The 23,130-nt window shown below is 36.7% G+C and overlaps 2 protein-coding genes across 2 annotated transcripts; both read left to right on the forward strand.

The window, feature by feature from the left end:
* The first annotated feature begins 415 nt into the window (after nucleotides 1–415).
* DBT (dihydrolipoamide branched chain transacylase E2) lies at nucleotides 416–12,248 on the forward strand. The gene is made up of 11 exons (XM_057364309.1): nucleotides 416–507; nucleotides 4,514–4,637; nucleotides 4,810–4,885; nucleotides 4,967–5,148; nucleotides 5,505–5,632; nucleotides 6,383–6,626; nucleotides 7,438–7,604; nucleotides 8,313–8,390; nucleotides 9,106–9,297; nucleotides 9,458–9,529; nucleotides 10,365–12,248. The coding sequence occupies exons 1-11, from the start codon at nucleotides 457–459 to the stop codon at nucleotides 10,530–10,532; spliced, it is 1,482 nt and encodes a 493-aa protein (XP_057220292.1). The 5' UTR covers nucleotides 416–456; the 3' UTR covers nucleotides 10,533–12,248.
* Nucleotides 12,249–14,196: 1,948 nt separating this feature from the next.
* LRRC39 (leucine rich repeat containing 39) lies at nucleotides 14,197–23,117 on the forward strand. The gene is made up of 8 exons (XM_057364314.1): nucleotides 14,197–15,814; nucleotides 16,688–16,793; nucleotides 18,118–18,274; nucleotides 18,609–18,745; nucleotides 20,185–20,330; nucleotides 20,710–20,862; nucleotides 21,883–22,022; nucleotides 23,027–23,117. Exons 1-8 carry the CDS (start codon nucleotides 15,690–15,692, stop codon nucleotides 23,080–23,082), a joined length of 1,020 nt encoding a protein of 339 aa, XP_057220297.1. The 5' UTR covers nucleotides 14,197–15,689; the 3' UTR covers nucleotides 23,083–23,117.
* The last annotated feature ends 13 nt before the right edge of the window (nucleotides 23,118–23,130 follow it).

The following is a 23,130-nucleotide window of genomic DNA, read 5'->3' on the forward strand; positions in this document are numbered from 1 at the left end:
GATTCTTCCCAATGTTCAACGTAAACTTTCCCTGGCACATCCTAAGACTATGTCTCGTCGCTCGTCTCCTGAGAGAAGAGGTCGGCCTCCACCTGGCTACAACCTTCTTTCAGGTAGAACCACAGATACGGGCTTGTTGGTCCGGCAGGCTCGGGACTTTATTACACGTGTATCGGGAATGGCCGGGCTGTTCGCGCCGCCCTGCCCGCTACTCCGGCCCGGGGAAGCYGCACGCCGTGCACCGCCGTCCGCAGCTCTGCCCCGGTATCCCGCGCACAGGGGCCGCTCTCCCGGTCCCTCCCGTGGGCGTGTGTGCCCCGAGCGCCGCCCGCGCTGCCGGCCCCGCCGCCCCGCCTGTCCCGCGGCCCCCGCCCGCTGCTGGTTGGCTGTGCCGGCGCGGCCGCCGCCGGTTGGCTGTGCCGGGGGTGTGTGCGGGGCCGCTCTGCCCGGGGTAAGATGGCGGCCGTGACCGCGCTGAGGAGCAGCTGCCGAGCCGCGGGGCGCCTGGTAAGGGGAGCGGGGACCCCGCTTGTGGCGGCGCTCCCGGCCCGCCGGGAGGGGAGGGAAAACGCGCGGCATCCGCGAGTCCTGCGCCTGCCTTCCGGCGGGCGGACAGCGAGCGCCTCTGCAAACGCGACACTCTGGCGGACCTGCCGCCTCGGCAGTGCCCRGGGGCGGGCAGCGCCTCATGTCCCCTCCCCGTGTGCGCTCACCGTGCTCCGCGCAGGTGGCGAGTCCCCGGCAGTGCCCGGGACCGTCCGCCCCGCGCTGCACAGGGTCCCCGGCACTGACACCCTCCGCCCGCTCAGYCCCCGCAATGCCCTGCCCTTGCCCGTGCTCCCTGCGAAAGAAACGTGTGCCTTTCTGTAAAAGGCCAGTGACACCCGCCTCTTGTGTTATTTCTAAGTCATCTCATTATTGCTTTGCCTATACTTTGTTGCACTGCCATCACCGCTTCTCGGCCCACGCATCAGCTCCCTTCGTGTACCCCATCAGCACGGAGACGGTGTGGCTCCGTATACAAAAAAGGGAAGCGGATTTCTTTGAATCCTAGGAAYCTCGATACTCGAAAAGTAGTTCAGATACCTTACCATAAGAAGTGAATCTACTTTGGTTGTCTTTTAGGATACTTACAATCTCATGAACGTATAGTCATGAAGACTTAGTTTTTCCTTCTTCTGTCTTCTTGTTTTGCTGTTGTGAAGAATTTTGATTTCCAATTATGTTACCACTGTTTTGTGGAATGTCAGAAAAGAAATAACTTTTCAATTCTAGAAACAAAATTAGGGATCAGTTCCAGTTTCTATTTTTTTTTTCTCTTAATAATTCATATTGTAATTTTAAAGCATAATTATGAGGTATTTTTAAATTATACTTTTGCAATCTAGTTTTCAGCTAGTAATTTTTAAGTATTTATAAATAATTTTACTAATTAAGAGCATTGAAAAGAACACTTTCTTTTTAGTCATGTTTCTATTTATTCTTAAATCCAGAGGGAGATTCTGATAATTTGAGAATGCTCATTTTATCTATGTGTATGCTGAACTACATAATTGGCTGGTTTATAGTGTGTGTTTCCTGCAAGCACATTTTGAATCTGGGCCAGGGGACCTTTAAGTGTTAGTGGAATGGCAGTTACCTGGRCACTGGGACATGTGCCAGGTATTTAGGTGAGGGATGGCATTGGACTAGAACAGGTAACCAGGGCTATTGCTTTAGTATACAGGCAACTGTACACTTGGAAATAGAGAATATATGTGCAAAACAAATCCAATATGAGGAAATGTTCATGAAAATGACTCAGGGMGACAGAAGTCAAAAGAGTTCAGCCAGGCAATATCCTTTAATGCAAAGTCATTGCCTTTGAGCACGAACTGTTCCATTTGACTTGGAAATCTAGTGTTACTCCATCAGGTAATCAGTTCTCTGCAGGCTGCTTAAAAATATTTTGTTCTGAGGCCAGCATACATTATCAGGATCAGTGGCAATTTAGAAAATCACAGTTGGCTTCTTTTTAAGGAAGAAAACAAACCTGAACCTGAGGGGCAAGGCAGTTCTCCCCCAGAATGCACTCAGCTTCCCTATTGGGTCAAACCACAGCTCCGACAGCCAGGCTGGGGTGTCCTCAGTCCCAGCAAGTGACTGTGTGGACCACAGTTCCTTTTTTGCCTGAGTAACTGCCCATCAAAGACTTGCACAAGAAAGGTGCTGCCTGAATGAGGCATTATTGCCTTTAAATTACTGTACAGTGGAATAGTAGTGCCATTAACAAGTTTAGTACTAGCAGTTACATTTGAGTTTTATTGATAGATTTTTCCAGACATCAAAATATGTAGATGGGTATGTGATGCATATTAAAGCTAATTTTGTCTTTCATGTGCTATTTTTATTTCCTTATTTGGCATTACACCAGTATTATGGTGATAAAATGCTGAAATTGTAAATACAGTCTCTTCGTTTAATGGATTTTAATTTTTTCCTTGTTATAAGAAACACTGTTCTGTGAAGAGATTGTGTCCTATATTATGACTTTAATGTACTAGCACAGCGACTTTTTGGTAGAGAATGTGCAGAACCAGAAAGATTCCGTTTTGAAAAATGCAGTAGTTTTGAATTATTCATACATATATAATATGAAACAGCATGGTAACTCTTCTGTAACAAAACCAGTCTCTTTTTTGGCAGTGACATTACTGATTCACTATCTGCATTGGTAACCAAAGGTTAAAAACATATGGAAATCATTGTGAAACTTCACATTTAGAAATAGTTCAGAGATTTGACTTGCTCCTTGTGATCATCTTCACAGGTAAATACCAAATGTTTTTCATTTAGGGTCATATAAAGAGAAAAGAGGCTTTTTGTAAGTTTGTGACAAAACGGTCTAGTTGTACCATTTTTTCAGTAACATTTTTATGTAAACATGTAACCTTCAAATGGGAAGAAACCCAGAATGAAAAATAGTAGAAAATAGGATTGTGAAGATGTACATTATGTACCAGTTTCAATGAGAACTTAAAATACATTGATAAACCACAATTTTTCATAGCTTGAAATTACCATGTTACCTAATTGTTGAATACAGAAAGGTGTTTGGAGGACTAATGGAAAGATTTTCTATTTGCTCATTATAGGAATTAGAAAAGTTCTCATTCTAGATCAGTAGGCAGCTGAAAGGTAACTCATATGATATAACTTTGCTGTGTGCATTATGATAGATCATGTTGTATAAATGTTCCTCAAAGAAAGGTAATATTAAATATATCTTGCAATGCTAAGTTAAATAATACAGAAAAGGAGTACATAGTCAGTTCAGAATTGTATGGACTGCTGAATAATGTACTTTTTAAAAAGTGAAATGTGATAGCAAATAGTTGAACAGTTTGGGGTGTGGGGAGGGAGACAGGAAGTTTCATATGCTCTGTAATTACTGAAAGAATTTTTTAAACAAGAAGTTAAAATGGACTTTCCCATGCAGGTGTGCTGTTTTCTGGCTCCTCTAAGAAGATAATTTCTAAATTTTACAGTTTTGAGCTACTTGAGGTACATTGTAGCACCTGAATTTTTTTTCATATCTCTAAATTAGTTAGAGATAGTAGCTACAGAAAAATTATTTCTATAAATTTTACAGCACTCTTAAGACAACATAACRCCAGAATTACATTAAATTTAAGAAATCTTCCTAGATAAAAACGTGTCTGAACTAACTTGTGTTGAGATTAAYAAAATATCTGTTTATGTCAATGCAGGCACTACCAGCTTTGCTTTGATCACAATCATGGCTGATTACATGATGCTTTAAAACATAAAAGTTTTGTCTGAAGAATCTTTCAGAAAATTCTGTAGACTCTTTAAAGTTGATTTCTGGATAAATATAATTGTAACCATAAAAGAAAACCATCTCATGCCCAGTTCTTGAAAAAGATCATTGAAGCTGATTTGATGTTAACTTGCAGATGATTGCCTCCTGTGTAGTAATAGAGAGGAAAGGGCAAATTTCTGTGCCCTCTGGTGTGAATTTCCTTTCTGATTAGTACTTCYGATCAATAATTCTGATAGGAATAAGAACTGATGAAGAAAAATATGCTGGTTTTTCCTGCAGTATAGGGAAGCCTCCAGCATTCACTCTGGATAAGAATATTTCAGATGGCTGATGTAGTTCATATGTGTGCTTTTTGTGTACCTGTCCTGATTAAGTTAATTCCTGAGAGAAACAGTAGCAATGAATCACTCACCAAATCCTGTCATGATTTTTGTTAAYTGGTTATGTCACTGGGGCTTTGTTCTCCCCATGTGTTGTGTTAGTGGAAGAAGTTAAAAAGGTGGCAAGGCTTTTGCTAATGTAAAGGTTATTGTGTATTCAAGTATGAATTCAGCATAATTGTGTTTCCATAAGAACTTCTCTTATATAGACTAGAAAGAAACTATTTTAGCCTTACTGTTATATCAGCACTATTAAATGAGCTCTACATCCTCAGTCCATTGTATTAACCCTTGAGACTTTTCTCCCCAGGTTTGCATTCATCGCGTTAGATCGTGCAGCARCATTCGCTTTATAAAATCAAAATATGTGTGCGTGTTTGACAAATCTGCCCTCAAGTTTAGTCATCAACAGCGATTATTCAGAACATCTGCTGGTAATCTTTTTCATAATAAAATTATTTATTTTATTTTGCTATTGTATGAGTGTTATGTTAGAGCTTTACATATAGCTGGTATGTAGACTGTTTCTGATGCATTCATATTTTTTGGTCTGTTATCTTGTATTTAGTATTAAACATGATGTATTTTCTTATTCTCTGTTTCAAGTTTCATGTGGCCAAATTGTCCAGTTTAAGCTTTCTGACATTGGAGAAGGAATTACGGAGGTGACTGTAAAAGAATGGTAAGCTCTGCTTTCTAATAAATACACTAAGAACAGATTTTTACACTGCCATGTGTCACAGTAGGCTGTCTCTCCTCCTAGGTACGTAAAGGAAGGTGACAGTGTGTCTCAGTTTGATAGCATCTGTGAGGTACAGAGTGATAAAGCCTCTGTTACTATCACTAGTCGTTACGATGGTGTCATTAGAAAACTCCATTACAGCATAGATGAAATTGCTTTTGTTGGAAAACCATTAGTGGACATTGAAATTGATGCTTCAAAAGGTATTGTAAGCCAATTTTTTCTATTGCATATTGTATGTTTATTGTCATAACACAGTCAGTGACAGAGAAGTTTACTTTTTTCTCCTGAAAATCTTTAAATTTTATTTCCCTGTATAAAGCCAAGCAATTTGAGTAGACAAAGTTGTGGTATTTTGTTAGAATTTAAAATCTCTTAGACATTTTATATTGAATCTGTAGCTTAAGCAGGAGCCTTTGGCAAACTGTATTCTTATCCATATTAACTCAAAGCAAATCATAAAAACACTGGCTGTCACAGAATCACAGAATGGTAGAGGTTGAAATTTAACACATACTTATAATGTAGTAAAGTTAATTTTTTTTCTTGCTGTTTGCAGGTGTTGCCCCAGAAGAAGATGTTGTTGAAACACCTCCCATGTCTCATGAAGAGCACACTCACCAGGAGATAAAAGGTCACAAAACATTAGCAACCCCTGCAGTTCGTCGCCTGGCCATGGAGAACAATGTAGGTTTGCTGAATAAGGTCCTGCTGCATTTTGCCCAGCTTTTATATGGCAGTTTAACTGAGTAGGAAGACACAGATCGAGAGGAAACACTTATTTTCAAATACACTTTGAGTGTGTGAAAACTGTTGTAAAAATGAAGAGGATTGTGCTTTCTGATGACTATGGTGGATAGAAAAAGGATTACTGGGCTTAAAACGCAGCAAGGATGCTTTAGGCTGAAGACTGAGAAAACCTAGAATGAAAGTAAGAATACTAGAGTAAATTCCTGAGAATCTCTGCAGAGAAAGGAGGAGAGAAAAGTAAAAAAAAAAGAATACCTTGTTCTGTTTTTCAGATATGAGTTAAAGCAGAGGATATATACTGGGTGATGTTTTATGTGCCTTTCTAATGCCTTTTTTTCTCTATGAATCTATGAAAATTTTATTGGTTTTGAAACCTTGTGATGCGTTTTTAGGAGATAATTAAGTGACAAATAGCTTTTTTCAAATTAATATTTCACTATTGATCCTCTGAGGTAATTAAGAGGTTAGCAGTATCCACAGTTCCTCCTTGAAGTATGCAGTCAAACACCTAGTGGGGCTTTTGGATGACTTGAACAGTGTTGAGTGCCTAATAAATTATAGAGAGAGAAACAAAACTGCAGATATGTTGGATTGGAAATGGGAGTAGTTTTAACCTTAGCTCTCAATATAAGATGTCTTTATATTGCTGTAAAACTTAAGTGTCACATCTTGTTATGTACTTTTTAGATAAAATTGAGCGAAGTTGTTGGGACAGGGAAGGATAACAGAATCCTTAAAGAAGATATACTCAACTACTTGGCCAAACAAACAGGAGCTATTTTGCCTCCATCACCGAAGGCCGAAATTGTCCCACCTTTGAGGAAAACAGAGGCTGTGCCAGCTGCTCCAAAAGACAAAGCACGCAAAATTCCAGTACCTGTTTCCAGACCCATTGTATTTTCAGGAAAAGATAAAACTGAACCTGTAACAGGTAAATCATGAAATATAAAATCTTTACACCATGGTCACAAAAGACAACCAGTAAATGCTGGTCTGTGAAAGCTGATTCCATTTGATGGGAGTGTGTTTCATGTTAATGTTATGCAAGCAAGCATTTAGGAAAACATTCTCTGTAAGAAGCATCTCTGCTGAGATTGTTTTACAAAATATTTGTTCATGTTTTGGTTGGACAGAGTTGGGCTGCAATCTGCACTTGCTTATTCTTCAAATGTGTGCTGAAACAGGTAGGAATTCTGAAACATGGACTTTTAATGGGAAAAATAGCAATTAATAGCAAAGTGCAGTGAATTTAAGGGTTTATCAGTGCTTAATTATAGCACACTGCATTGTTATGTGAATAGTATTCACTGATTCTGGAGAACAGTGCCATAAAAGACACTAAGGTAACAAAAAATCACATTAAACAGGGAAGAGAAAAGGATTTTGCTTGCCTTTCAAGCAGTGTTTATTTGGAGAGGCTGGAAAGGGTAATGCAGATTATCATATTATGGTTTAAAATTCACACATATGTAGGAGAGAGATGCAGTAATAAAATCGGAAGTAATAAAAGTAATAAAACAAGTCATAAATAAGTAATAAAATAAGTCATAAAAAATGAGTTCCATGAACTGAATAACTGAATAAGTGCTCTTTACCATGTTCTTTTTTAATTGTGGTTTAGCTTTGGTTTGGTTTTTGTATGTTGTGTTATTTGTTTAATGAAACAAATAACAGATGAAACTTCACCACAACTTCACAGAGTCTCCTTTTGTTGCTTTAAGAAGATAATGAATATTTTCCAGGTTTTCAGAAGGCCATGGTAAAGACTATGAGTGCAGCCCTGAAGATCCCCCACTTTGGTTATTGTGATGAGATTGATTTGACTCAACTTGTTCAGCTGCGAGAAGAGCTGAAACCTCTAGCTGAAATCCGTGGAGTTAAGCTTTCCTTTATGCCTTTCTTTATAAAGGTGAGGCATCTAGCAGAGCATTGTATGGACTACTTACACAGTACACATTGAACAGTACAAAATCTGTACAATGCTTGTAAGTTTGGAGCACCTCTCTATAATCTGAGTTATGGCAGATCACAAAAAAACTTCCAAATTTTTTTTTGTTCATTAAGTCACTTATCAATTTACAGCTGGAATTGCAGCTAGGGATGTGTAATATCAATGAAAATTTTTGAAATATTAATAAGAAAGGATAGAGCAGCTTCAGCATAATTTAATATGGAGGTAAGCATTGTCAGGTGTTGAATTGAAGAAAACAAATTTTTTAGTTGTCAGTATTTTTTGAGCTCCCTTAAAATGAACCTTACATGACATGCATCATTGTTGGTGTTATTATAAACTTTGTATTGCAAATAACACCTTAGGTCACTCAGCATTGTCMCTTCTATTGTTCAGAAGTGCAGGCAATTGCACTTAATTCAGTTGCTATGGTTCTATTTCCAACTGTTGGCCTCACTGAAGGCTGATGCACTGCCTACGCTGTGCAGTGAATGCATAGCTTGGTCTGAAACTTTTGGTAATGCTATTCCATTCAGGGTGCTACCTAAACACTCAATCCATACTGTTATTAATCTAAGCTGTCTCCTATTATTACTTCTTTTCCATGGAGCTCTCTGATTATAAACTATAAAAATAAGTTTTGTCTTCTTTCATTATGTTTTCTAGGCAGCCTCTCTGGGGTTGTTGCAGTATCCCATTCTTAAYGCTTCTTTGGATGAAAACTGTCAAAATGTCACATATAAGGTTTGTAAACTATGGATAAACATTGTGAGCAGAAAACCTAAAGTAACATCTTACAAGGGCTCCTATTTTTTTCCTGAATATGGGCCAAGTTTTTAATATGAGAACATTTCAAATCTAATACAACAATTTTTAAGTAATGGCCCAGTGATTCTACTGTTCCAACATTCAACGCTTATATATTAAAGTACGGTTTTGATAAAAGTTATTTCATACAAGCTGCTGGATTGATACCTCTGGGCAGCAAACATCTATCTTCTTAAGTGATGAGTACTTGCTCGTTGCAGTACAAACTCTTTGTGCTGTTTTGTAAATACTTGTCAGAATCTCTATATTCCTTCCAAAAATGAAAAGCAGCTCAGTTTCTATTTTTTTTTTTTTTTGTAATTTTGGTGTTCTCTTTATAATTTGCTGTTTATGTTTTGTTACATGTGATCATCCTAAAGTGTAATGTTTGCAGTGTGAATTTGATTCCAGGATTTTGTATTCTCTGAAGGTGAAGTTGTCAACATCAGTTCACAGTTTGCAGATATGAGACTAATATTGAGAAATTTACATCCTTTTCTCCCCTCAAAGTTGTATGCAGGAGTTTCTTACTAAAGACAGCACTTTCYAAGTTAAAAAGATAAATAAGGAAGATGTGATTTAAGTGGCTTTTTATATAAAATACATTTTATGTTGACAGTTTATATTGTCTGGTTAATGACACTTGTTGCAGGCYTCACACAACATTGGAGTTGCAATGGACACAGAGCAAGGTTTAATTGTCCCAAACGTGAAAAATGTTCAAGTCTGCAGCGTGTTTGACATTGCTGTGGAATTAAATCGCCTGCAATCCTTGGGCTCTGCAGGGCAGCTGGGAACAAGTGACCTCACTGGGGGAACATTCACCCTTTCAAATATTGGCACAGTAAGTACAGGAAAAACGAGAGCTACATCTGAAATCTGCTTCTGAAATGCAAGCTTTACTGAAGTTTAATATGCAAAGAACAAAACCTATAGCAATTAATTCAAGAGGCAGTCTGCTTTAAAAAAAATGTTAAGTAAATYGCCAGCTTTTTCTTTTCTAGATTGGTGGCACTTACGCCAAACCAGTGATACTACCTCCTGAAGTAGCTATTGGAGCTCTTGGAAAGATACAGGTATATTAACTTTATMTCGATGAGTGTTTAGCTAAAGTCATCTGTAATGAAAATGACACATGGAATCTCCYTTTATTGCAGAGAAACCGCATAGCTCACGACTGAAAAGATTGGTTTTAGATGACTGTGCAGACATCAAATGTTTAATTAGAGGTCTTTTAACACCAAAGGTTCATACTTAGTTTCTAGAATCCTTTTGTATTTCACTCACATCTATGTTTAGCCTTATTGTTACTAAGAAGCAACRTAAATACAATTTAGCAAGTTTTGCAACATGGCAAAAGCAATTTTACTATCATCAAGGAGAAAACTTGAGACATATTCTGACAATGAAGTTTGATTTCATGAGCCAAATAGCTGAATCCATACAGAATTTTGAATGGGAAGAAAGCTTTATATTTTCTGAATTTCTTTAGTATAGACATTTGAGCTCAGTGCTGGAAATGAAATTAGTATTAACTGAAATTATTTTTTCTGTGTTCTTCCTCTGAGCGTTTTTTTATAGCTGCTTTAAGGAAACTGCCACTCCAAAAATTAACAGTGCAATAAAGTATTGAGGAAGAAACTTTTGAGTCAGGAAAGGTTTACACCACTTCAGCATTTCCATGATTGTGGAAACAGGATATGACTTTATTATACAGGCTTGCACTATATTTTAATCCACAGCACAAACAATAATGGAAAGGTCTTGTTTTTTTACATGGTGCTACTGCTGACTATCTAATTTAGTGAAATGTTTAAATTTAGATCAACAAATAAACAAGARCAAAAAAAATACAGATTTGCTAATGAAAGTATTTAGTATTTCTAGTTTTGTCCTTTCTCCGATTTTCAGGTTCTTCCTCGGTTTAATGGCAAAGGTGAAGTATTTAAAGCACAAATAATGAATGTGAGTTGGTCAGCTGATCATCGCATCATTGATGGAGCTACAATGGCCCGGTTTTCTAACTTGTGGAAATCTTACTTGGAGAACCCTGCTTCAATGCTGCTGGACCTTAAATAAAGGAAATCATGGCTAGAATATGCCTTTAAACTCTGTGGATTAGACTGAATAGTTATAAAAGCTGTCTCTGCTAACATGTGCCCTTTGCTACGTGCATTATGTAATAATGTTATGTGGTTGAAAGTTCTCAACAGCTGATATCAGTCTCAATTAGTTGTTACTTCTTTCAATTAGTATTGCTGTAATTTCTTCTACAGCACACTGCCAAACTGAATAGGTCACAGCTTCTGAATCTGGTGGTGGAATGTCTTTATTTTGCCTTTTATAATAAGAATGATTGTCAGGCTGGTGTAACTGAGTGCCACTGCTCTACACGTGCAGTATTTATAATCTGAAGGGGAATTTTGAAGGGGAATACTCACAGTTCTTCCATTTTGGACACATAAATTTATTTTAACAAATAATATCTGAATTCCCACAAGGGATTATGCAAAAATCATATACAAATAAAATGCCTTTAATGCTTCTGCTGTAAGATGTCCAGAGAGCTTTTTGTTGTTTCACTGAGTAAAACTCTTAAGTCTTTTRTTAGTCCACTTTTTCCTGGCAATTACTTGCACAGGTACTCCTTATCAAACTATAAATGAAGAGGCCATACTTAYTCTAATGCTTACTGACAACAGTTATTGATAACTATCGAGGCCTTAATACTCTCTAGAATATCCTGTATTTTTAAAGGCTGAAAGTAGTTTCAGCTCCTAATGCTTTCCAGTTACTTTTGTTTCTTATAGAAAGCATCTGCCTGTTAAAACTAATCCAGAAAGAAAGAGAAAACAAAATATGTTCTGTCTTTTGTTAAACATGACAGTAGGCTAAACAAATTCTAAAAGCTCGCATTGCGTTATTGATAGTCAGGTATTAKAATCTGACAGATTAATCAAATTCAAAAAAGAATGGACCTTATAAAATTATGCGAGATAAGGACTTCTTAAACTCAGATACGAGGCACATAATGAATAARTTCAAATGCCTTTAGAACAGAAACCAGTTATGTGGCTTTAAAGTAAACTAAACAGATCATGAGGATTGCACTGGTGATGTAAGGGGAGATATGAAGAAAACTGTTGGATATAAATACTTTCTAGAAACGTAAGTTGCACACAGACACAAGAAAAGACCATTACATGGCCTTAAAATGAATTTGTGACGCACAAAATGGATGTTTTCTCCTTTTTTTTTTAGATATATCAAAAACAGGAGCATTCTCCAAAATTGTAGACCAAAGYTGTCTATTGCATTTAGCTGTGAAGATGTGAGACAGGCTACCAGAGGTAGAATTCCTGCTATCTGTGATGCTGAGACTGAATAAAAGGAAAGCTGGTAATGTAGGCAGGGGAGCGTGGAGCATCCATGTAAGGTGCTATTTATATTTCTATTGTGGTATAAGGGTCTTTTATATAAAGGTCATTTCTTGCAAAGTTTGACTAATATATCATGCTTATCACCTATTTCATTTTTATCAGATTTATTTATTCCTAATAAAAAATATAAAGCCACAAAGAGTTGTAGTAATATTGTTTTTATTTATGAATTTTATGCAGGCAATCCTGTACAGGTGACTCAAACTATTTCTTCTTACCTTAAAGAACATACTGTACTCAAGGCYGCCAAAAGAACACAGCCTAATGTCTATTTCCACACAAGTGTTTTGTTGTGGTAAGGGCTTAGTCTAAATAGGATATTTTTTAATCTGATGACCATTGAGAAAATAAGTTGAGGAAATGTAATTGTATGAAGGAAATCAATAAAATTGCTTTGAAATATTTAAGACAGAATAATTTTACTTGAGCAAGGAGCCTGAAATTTCTTTGTCTTTCAAAACGCCAATAAATGAGGGGTCTTGGGGGATTTTCCCTAGCTCAAATTATCTGTTTCTTTTAAGGAGGAGAAAATGAGAATTTTAGTTACAACTGGTTTAGATCAAGGAATAGAGTTTTGGACTCTGTACCAAAACTAAATGATATTCTTATAACAGGATATTTTGGATATCTTTTGCTTTTGCATAATTTTTTTTTAATGTATAGAAGATTGCAAGGATTGAAAGCTGAAGTACTTAGTGTCTTTTCAAGTAGGTATTGGTGTTCATTTACTTAGCTRGTTGTAGACGAGATGACTGGGTTTGTTTTTTTTTTTTTGTTACACAATTCTGCATGGTAGGATTATAACCAAATTAATAATACTTTTAAAATTTCATCTTTACATTTTATACTCCAGTGCAATTGCTTAGAACTATGCAGTTTTATGGCTTCTCCCTCAAATACTGACCTGTTTTCTCTTTCCATTTGATTGGAGAAAATGATTCTGACAGACTTGTTCTCCTTTTATTTCTCCAAGGGCTATTTGAAGAAATAGAATATTAAAAATATTTCATGATTGGAAGCATGARTAGGGGTGAGTAATAACCCCTCTGCACCTCCTGGTAAAGATTACTTTTCTGCCTGGACTTTGATAATTTGCACTAAAATTCTTCAGCAAGAGACTCCTTCAACATGGGCAAAAGTAATGAGTAAAATACTTAGTCTATATAGTCAATGTTGCTGTTTAATACCACTTTGAAGCTTGGTTACTTTGCAGAGAAACATTACTGAAGAAAACAGTAATTTTTAATTCAAAACTAGCCTTTTTAATTTTTAATTGACTTTTTAAATTCAAAACAAGGTAATTGTATAGCATAACAAGTACTCCTTTGTTCTTCTCATTCTCAATTTTTAACTTCTGTTAATGGGAGTCCAGGAGTTTAGGGGAGCCCAGTCACACTCAGCAAACTGGGAAGACTGTAACAGTGGTAAATGCTGAGGGGGTTTGCAGAAGTGCCTCATGTGATGCCGTCTATTCTCAGCATAGGTTAAAATTAGAATTAGACTGACATTGCATTGAAGTCTGAGTGAGAGTTTTAAATGGCTTTGGTAATACAGATAAGGTTCATAATCTATCTCCGCTCTTGTCCAGAAAGCAGTGAGTCACAGAAAATTCTTGAAAGCACCAAATAATTGAGGTAAGTTGTTGTTACTAAACTCTTTCTGATACTTAGAGGAGAAGTTGTTGGGAGATCTGATTACTTAGGAGTGAATTTGCAGTTGTTTTACAGCCACACTTGGCAATTCACTTCTGAATTGTTGGCTGTGGTGGCATGATTATTATGGTTTTTATTTTCTTGACAAATAGTAAGATCTAAGAAGAAGAACTTATTGATATTAATCCTGTTATATAATGAAATCATCCTGAAAATAGTCATACACTTAGGCTCTTTTAAATTTCATGGTTCTGAGGCAGTACTTATTGAATAATATGCTTTCCACAGCAAAAGAGAGCTGCCCAGAGTATGTTTTACTAGGAATAAGTATTRGTTTCACTGTATAGTATGATAGTAGCTTTAGTAGTACAACTATTAACAAATGTCTCTGCATAATTTATATAAAGAGTTCTAGTTTTCTACCTAAAAGGGCTTGTAGTTTAAAAAAAAGTCTCTAAAGAAAAGGAAATGATAGATTGGTTGATCTTGATCAACCAATCACTTGATCTCAGTAGAAATTTAATTTTGAAAAAATCAGGCAATTTTAATTGTAACCACTAACTGGAGAAAAAACCCTCATGCATTCATAGCATTACTGTTGCATATTGGGATGGGGATAGGGAAGGGTAGTTACTCTGATGATCACTGAAAGAGAAGTTAATCCTTCAAACTAGTAAAAGTGGTCACATTTATGTGGGGGAGGGAAGGAAGATACAGTCTTCTCTTTACAGGAAAAAATCCAACTCCTTTGTAGGAACCCAAATGCCAGACTGCATTGTGCCATGCTGGGGTTGACATTTGTGTCACATGTCAAATCCTGCTRTTTTTCCCTAACAAATAGAGAACAGCTAGGAATCATGAGTATTAATGTATTAGACCAGATTCTTCTTTATTCAAGTTTTATAATTTGATTTTTATGCTATCTTTACAACAGGAGGCAACCATCATATTTTGCATTATATTTGCCTACAYATTTTAACTTGATTTCAGTACAAACATATTTTACAAACAAGTATGTTTGCAAAAGACATAGTAAACATAGAATAGAATGACTGACGTTTGAAAACAGAAATGGTCACTAAGCATTTGTGGCTTATCCAGGCCATACAAAATTTAAACAGAAAAAATATGATAGAAAAGATTGGTTCTAAAATACAGACCYGCAGCAATTATTGCAGAGAAATATATGTGTGTGAAAAGACCTGAAATTCCCTTCTCTTGTTACCTATCTGCTAGTTATCCTTACTTTTTTGAGTTTGAAGAATGTATGAAGTATTTTTCTTACCTGCCCTTGCAAGTATTAGTAACAAGTTAGAAATGGAGCATTCAGGTCATCAGTGATCAGACCACACTGCTGCTGGTGTGAAGTTTAGCCCTGCAAACTTATGTGAATATCARTATCTTGGCTCCAGTAATGCAACAAGAATGATTTTTAGAGGGATGCACTGATTGAGGAGAGTGAGTGTCCTATTTGGGTGCTCTTCAAGACAATGTCTATTAATTTTCTGACTAAGGGATGGTTGACTTCAAAACTTCAGACTGAATTAAATTTAAAATGTGGATCCTGACACTCAGCAGGACTACATGACCATTCAAAAGAAATCAGGAGAATTTTAAAGCCTTTTCCTAAAGGTAATGCATTGCTAGCTCTAAAATACATTGTAATAAATTAAGCTATGAAGAAATGAATGCAGATAAAGTGTACTAATTATTTTCCAGTAACAATTCAGTTTTTGTAAAGTGCAAAGAGCTCTTTCAGTTACAAGTACCTATGTGAAGTAGCTGCCAGGATGCAGCTATCAGAATTTGACTGCCTTAGATTGCATGTAACAGCTTAATTTCTTCCTGGGATGGGAATGAATGCTCAAGTCTGCAGTAAATAATTATGGACAATACTCAGCCTACCATTGCAAGGCACTGAGAGAAGMAGTTGTTCACTGAATAAGAATGTAGAGACTGCAAAAATGCCATTTCYTATTATAAGAAAATTTAACTTTAACTAATTTAATAACATAATGCAGTGGGTATTGCAGTATTTTAATTTTCACATCAGTGTCCCCATATGGTAACTGATACATGAAGTGGTGCATTGAGCCTGAAATTCAGTCAGATCCCTGTGACTGAATCTGAACATGTAAAGGATCATGGCTGAAACTGCAGTTTGCCTGGGAACATTCACTGCTGTGAAGACACTCTGGGAAGTGAGAATACACAAGATAAATGAAGAATTACAGAAAGAAAAGGAATTCAGGCAGAGGTCTGCAGGAAGGTAGGTAAATTATAAAGATTTTTAAGWATGTGAAAAGCTAGACCATATGTTACATTTCAGAAGGCTGTAACTGGTCTTTTCAAGCTCATCCAGATTCTAATTCTTTCGTTTTTACTCCAGCAGTATTTGCAGTGATTAGAATTTATCTAGTGTCTGTGATAAAATRTTAGTATATAGACTAAATCCCCTGAACGCAGATACTAAAATCCTATGGTCTGTGGATGTTCTAACCAGTTAAGATTTAATTTGTTGTGCTTTCTTTTCCATTGAAGCATTAACAGGGTTGCTCGGTCTTCTGTCTTGTCAGCAATTTTATGAAATTTGAAGAAATTCAGCATTCTATTTTTAGAACTCTTCCTAATTTATCAGACGTGTTTCAAATGGAAAAACAAATGTAAAAGTTAGTAATGAAGAATACAAGCAGAAAGAAAGAAAATTAACCTAGTTGTCATAATTTTTGTTTAAATCCCCTTTAAAAATCAAGCAAAAAGTATCCCTAGCTGATTGACCTTATTTGGTTGCATTTATATTTGGTGGCTTCTGGAAGGGAAGGCTTTAATTTTAGGAGACTGCTTCCAAGTTTGCTTTGGAACTTAATCCCACATAACTTTATATTCTGTTGCCCTGCTGCCACATATTGGAAGTGAATTAAGTTCTCCTTCTGAATGTAAATTGGAACTCCTATAAATTACCTCAGCCAAACTTAAAGTGCTTGTTTTCTCTCCAATTGATAGTAAATWTAGCATCCAGATATAATTAAAGTTATTTGACATCCAGAAACGCAGCTGTTTCTTTTTTCCCAGAAAATACATAGGATAGTAATTATTGTCTCTGTTCTTCGTAGCACCACTTTAGATCTTCTTTTTCTTGTAGGCTACTGCTTGTCTGGGAGGAGAGAGCTGCTTTAGCAAAGCTCAAAGAAAAAGTTATTAATGAAGGTGGAAGAGCAATTTTAAGGATAGAGGAAGAAGAATGGAAGGTAGTGTTGATAGGAATGAATGCTGCTTGTGTTGAATGACTGATGTATTAGAAAACTACTATTTACAACTTTACTCTTACAGTTGAACTATTTTTGTTCTATTAACAACTCACTGTGCTTTACTAAAAGTGAATAGGGACACACCACTGAGAGTGTAAAAGCAAGCTGGGTGTTTTTTAGTCCTGAATATTAAGCATTACTCTGCAAAAGCAAAGCCCAAAAGGCTTTTTTTGCATTTACAGAAATTAGTTACACTGCAAATTATGATTTTCATTTTGTAAATTCTCCTTTAACATCTACACACCAGGACTACTGAAATGCATCAAGGTAAAAATCTGCTGTGTTTGGGTGCATGAAAACATTCCTTATTGTTGTTTATTTTCTCTAAGTGTGAAAACGAGCCAGTAGATTCCCAGAACAGCATTATTGTTTTTTTCTCATGCACAGGGGTAATCTGCTGTCAATGCTGGTAGTGAGAAGGCTAACAGTGCTCTGAACCATGCAGAAATGCAGACCGGTTCCTAGAAAGGGATGAGAATTAGTCTGTGTTGAGGCCAGTGAGAACGACAGCCAGACCCAGCAATACTTCGATGGACTGTAGGCCAATGGTCCTTGTTCAGAACTCTTTACATGCAAACATTGTAGTCTTTTTATCCCTCAGCTCTTCTGCTTCAGCTGCTCCCTGTTTTTATTGACAGAATAGGAAATAGAATTTAGGTGTCCTTTTATGTGCAAAAATCTATTTAGAACAATTTCATCTTCTGTTATATTGATTTTCTTTTAAAAAAGAGAGAAACAAACAAACCAAAACCAGCCTGAACCTTGTCAATGACAGTAGCGCAGTATCGAAATCCTGGGAGCCAAAAGTGGGTAGGTTAAATCTGTGATCAGAATGACAGCCCCCATTGATATTCACTTCAGGATCATGGAATCAAGGAATATGCTGAGTTCATGGAGTCCAAGTCCTGGCTCTGTACAGCAGCATCTCCAAGAGTCACRCCATGTGCCTGAGAGCATTGTCCAAGTGCTTCTTGAGCTGTCAGGCTTGGTGCTGTGACCACCTCCCTGGGGAGCCTGTTCCAGTGCCCAACCACTCCCTGGGGAAGAACCTTTTCCTAAGATGTATGATATTAAAATCCTATTGGTTATGCTTGCTATTTTTAGCATAGTTTAGAAAAGTTACCAGATTCATTTTGTAACCTACATGTTACAGTATAGCTTAAGATGGAGCACAGACTGGTAATGCTTCAAATAGAACTTCTGCCTCCTGTATTCTTCTTGCATACCAAGCTGAATTTCTTCTGGTTTGTATTTCTTGTTGTAGACATTACCTTCATGCTTATTGAAAYTAATCCATCTCCAGGAATGGCAGCTTCACAGAACTAGTTTGCAGAAAATTCCTCAGTTTATTGGAAGATTTCAGAGTCTTGTTGTTCTGGATCTATCTCGGAACTCAATTGAAAGTGTGCCTAAAGAAATTGGTGAGCTGTGCTTTCTTTTATTTTAAGCTGATTTTCTAAGAAAATTGGTCTTGCACAAGTATGCTGGGTTTGTGCCCTTTGCCTGTCTAACAATCCTGCTGGGTTGTAAGAAAACAGATGATTTAAATCTGACAGCAAGATACAGAGCTCCAAACTATAGATTGCACTCAACTGGAGTGCAGTTCTGTATTGAAGAGTCCTGAAGTGCTATGATTTGTAGTTTGGTGATTTTTTATTGTTTTGTTTTATGACAAGTAAAAGGATAAGACCAAACAAGTAATATGGTGCTTTAAATAGAATGAACATGAACATKTCTCATTTGTGCTCTCTGCAGGCCAACTGACCAACCTCCAAGAGCTGCTTCTCAGTTACAACAGAATAAAGTCTGTTCCTAAGGAAATAAGTAACTGCATCAGTCTGGAAAGACTGGAACTGGCTGTCAACAGGAGTATCAGCGATCTTCCTCCTCAGGTTTTGACAGACTGTTTAGTCTTGTTTAATGCACAWTTTGAATTTATTCAAAGCCAATTATCATTAAACATTGTACTTGTGTTTTCAGATTTGCTGTGATACTGTGATTTCACAGTAGTCCACAGAAATACTGATGTGAACAATCTTTATATGACTGGTCAAACTGAAGCCACATGAGAAGCACATACATACACCTGAGTAGCTGAAGGAGCCAGTCTTTATTTTATCCAGATAAATGACTTGGCATTAGGGGCAGTGACACACTCCATATCAATTTGTTTAGGCTGCCTATCTGCACTGWTTTCTCACTAAGAATCTGATGCCACAGAGAAGTTCTTTTGAGAGTACAAATTCATACCATATGCCAGGACACAACTGTAAGCACAGCTTGTAAGCAAGCATCTTTACCAGAACAGGTGGCTCTGAAAAAGGGTTGTGTGATTTATACTACTGCCCATGCAGAGTTGAACAATTGTTGTTCTCAAATGTTGAAAAAAAGAKATTAAAAACCACTACTTACCTACTATTGAACTTCAATTTGAACTGAGAGACCTGAATCTCTAACTATTTGTCTCTTAGATAGAGATGACAAGTATGTAACCATACTTGCTTGTTTCAATTTATTTAAAAATACAGTCGTGGCAATAGCTGACAGCAATCAGCACCTTGCAAAATTGAGTGAGTTCAAACAGCAGTATACAACATAAAATCTTCAAATGGAAATGTACCCTGATAACCAAAATTCATAATTTACAAGATCTATGAGGATACAGGCTGTAATATAGAATGTACAGCTTTGAAATTAACAGCTCATAGCAAATCCATAGATCTGTCCTACAGAGATGTGATGATGTGAACACTGTGAAGCTTTGGTTCTGTGCACTTGAGCGTCTTTCAGTGTTTAGACAAATTGGACCAGACCTGCCTTTAAACATCTTTCTATCACTTGAACATTGTAAAACCACCAAAAGACTTAGGTACTGTGACATTAGGTTGCATTTTTAGACTATCTTGTCATAGTAGTAGACTTCACAGTATAGAAAGTGYCAAGGTTCGCTCTAAAATACAGTCCATGCAATTTGATACATAMAAATCTAAATATTTGTGTAATGAAAAGTGACATATTGCATGGAATATGAAGTAATGAGGACAGCACTGTCTTTAAAATCCTTTTTCTTCTTGAGGCTTGGGGCATATCTGCATTCTAGTCAGCAGTTAGGGCACTCACTACTAGGGAAAGTTCTGCTGCCTCATCATGTCCAAACCTTCCTACCTTCCAGGCAAGAACTGTTATTGGTAGGTACTATCAGCTATTGTAACTTAAACCCACTCTGAGTTTACTGGCTCCAAAATGTGTTKTAATGTTTCTCAACATTATTAGGGYACTGCTGTACTGCTGCAGTTATACAAACTTGCATTAAATCTCCCCTTCTTTTCAGCTCAGTGATTTAAAGAAGCTTTCGCACATAGATTTGTGCATGAATCAGTTTACTACCATCCCTTCAGCTCTTCTCAACATGCCAAATCTAGAATGGTTAGATATGGGGGGAAATAAACTGCAGGAGCTTCCTGATGCCATTGACAGGTAAATAAAACTCAAAGCTCATCTTAGAATTTCAGTGCAATGGAATTGAGACTAATTATTAAATACTACTTCAAAAGRTATTTTTTATGTTAACCTCACTACAAAGTCAAGATTTTATCAGTCCTAATGTGATGTTTTGGATGAGCTGGAATAATCCATTCCATTACGAATAAATTCAGTATCARCTATAAGATTAAATATTTCTTGTCAATGACATTTTTGCACAGAGATTAGGTGATTATCTTGGATATGGGATTTCCTTTGAGACTTGTTGCATTATGAGTCCTTTATGTGGACGAAAAATTAATTATTTGATAATAATCACAGATCAGATTAATTTTCTAAATCTTGATTTATTGCACAAATACCTGTTTTTCAGAATGGAAAACCTTCACACTTTATGGCTCCAAAGGAATGAAATAAACTCTTTGCCAGAAACCATTGGTAATATGAAAAATCTTAGTACTCTTGTTCTTAGCAACAACAAACTTAAGGATATTCCAGCTTGTATGAAGGACATGACAAATCTGAGGTAAGAAAAAGCAACAGAAATATAAATGAAAATACTAAAAAATACTTTTTAAAGCCTCACTTGAGTTGTATATCAGCGTGAATCTAAGGGAGAGGAAAAGGCATGACCACAGTTGTGCAGATGGACACAATAAATCAGCMTAATTACACAGATTCACAAGCTGTTTGTAGTGAAACTCAGTTAAAGAAACTCATTTGCGCAGACTCAAATGAAAAAGTAGACTATAATACATTTTCTTATTTCAAAGCCCCCTCCCATAACTGGCTTTTATATCACTCTCTAAAGGTAAGAGCTTGCAGAAAAATATGTGGCAGGCATAAAAATGACAAAAAGTAGAACATTGCCCTTGAGAAATCAAGCATTCAGAATTAAACAAAAATTATTAGGTTTAAGGACATGGATAAAACTCTCCTGTACTTGATATTGAAAATAAAAAAATAATGTAGATTATTAATTGGTAGAATTTGAACWACTCCTTAGTATACAGTGACAGAAACTTTCCTGTTGTTTGCATTTTCATTTGGATTACTGGCTGTTGGCCATTTTAGAGAAAGAATGCTAGTCTACATAAACCATGCCTAACCCAGCAAGACAATTCCTGTTCTCAGCTCTTTTGGAAGCACCTCTTTAACTAAATATATACAAGCACAGGCCCAAGAATGGACTGAGGATAAGGAGAGAGAGGACAGGCTCCTGCCTTGCACAGCTGGGAGGAGGCATTTGCACCGTTCTCTTCCTCTCACCTGTTTGTGAAAGCTCAATACATCTGAGAGTGAGGTGAAAAACTGAAGACAAAATGATGAGGACAGTATTTTTTCCCACCACAATTGGCTACTGTTATAAAGTATCTTCTTAGCTTAATTTATTTAATACTATTGATAGAGTGGCGAGTTTAGTATAACAAAAATTTAATTCCATTTTGCTTACAATACTGCTTGAGAAATCTTAATTCAGTTTCAAAAAATTGTTTTCTCTGGACAAAACTTACTGCAAGAGTAAACTTTTCTGGTGAATTCCTAGATTTGTCAACTTCAGAGATAACCCACTRGAGCTAGAGGTAACACTCCCTCCGTGTGAGAACACAGATGAGGAGGAGCAACAGGAAATGTTTGGCATTGACTTCATGCACATGTATATCCAGGAGTCACTCAAGAAAACAGGTATGGCTTTTTTACTCATTCTGATCTCTCCATAATACAGTGAGGAAGAGAGGGATAAATAAAATCTAGGATATGTATAGATATAAAACATGAATAGTCTTTTTAAGAAATGAGTAATGTTTTCCAAAAAATCTGTTAACAGGTTTTACTGAGGGCAGGGCACTTTTAACAGGAGTTGGCACAGTAGGTCTTCACAAGAACAGCAAATATTTTGGTAGGAACATCCTGGAACCATGGASTATTAGAATAAATGTGCCTGAGTTATCTACACCATGGATAACAAGAAGCTGATGACTGTCTTTTGTATTTGCAATTGAATCAGTTTACRTAGTGTGGGCCTTCTAGCACCCTTTATTTCATGAAGTTTAACTTTTCCTGTTTTTGGATGTTGTCCAGATGGTACTTCCAGAGGACGATTAAGGGAGAAATAGCAATGTTCCCAACATACATCTTTTAGCAATGAAGTATCAACACCTGATAAACAGATGTTTCTCACAACTTGCTTTCCTGATATAAAATCCAGTCACTTAAACAAAACACCCCCACAGTTTCATCCCTTTTCTAAAACATGACAAAAATTTGATAGTTCATAGTCTCAAAAGTAATAGCTTGAATGTTACACTAAAAGCACAAAATAAGCACTTCTGAACAGATGTTCAGGTGGCAGCTGTTACTTGCAGARAGCACTTCATTGCAGATAAAGAATGTTCCCTCTGATCTTCATTCTGTCTTTTGTGAAGGCTTAAAAAATTGAATGCTCTTGATTTAGAACACTAAGCTTGCTTTTTTCTTATAATAGTTCATGAATGAATAATTWATTTAGCAAAAATATATCAAGATGACACTTACAAAGTTTTCTTCCTGAATAGATTCCCTTGCAGCACAGGTTGATGAAAGTACTTAGGCCTACTTAAATATTTTAAGAAGAAACACATAGCTATTCTGAACTTGAAAGTGAAAATAAAGTATGTTAACTTCTCTTATTTTAATCTATTGTCTTTCAGGAAATCTGGAAAGTTGCACTTCTGGTCCTCCTCCTGTCACAAATCCTAATGAATAAAGAACGTAACTGTGAATGGAAGAAAGTATCAGGTTAACTTCTTCACAG

The sequence above is a fragment of the Malurus melanocephalus genome, unplaced genomic scaffold (assembly GCF_030028575.1).
Source record: "Malurus melanocephalus ecotype Western Australia unplaced genomic scaffold, MMel_1.1 scaffold_37, whole genome shotgun sequence".
Lineage (NCBI taxonomy): Eukaryota > Metazoa > Chordata > Aves > Passeriformes > Maluridae > Malurus > Malurus melanocephalus.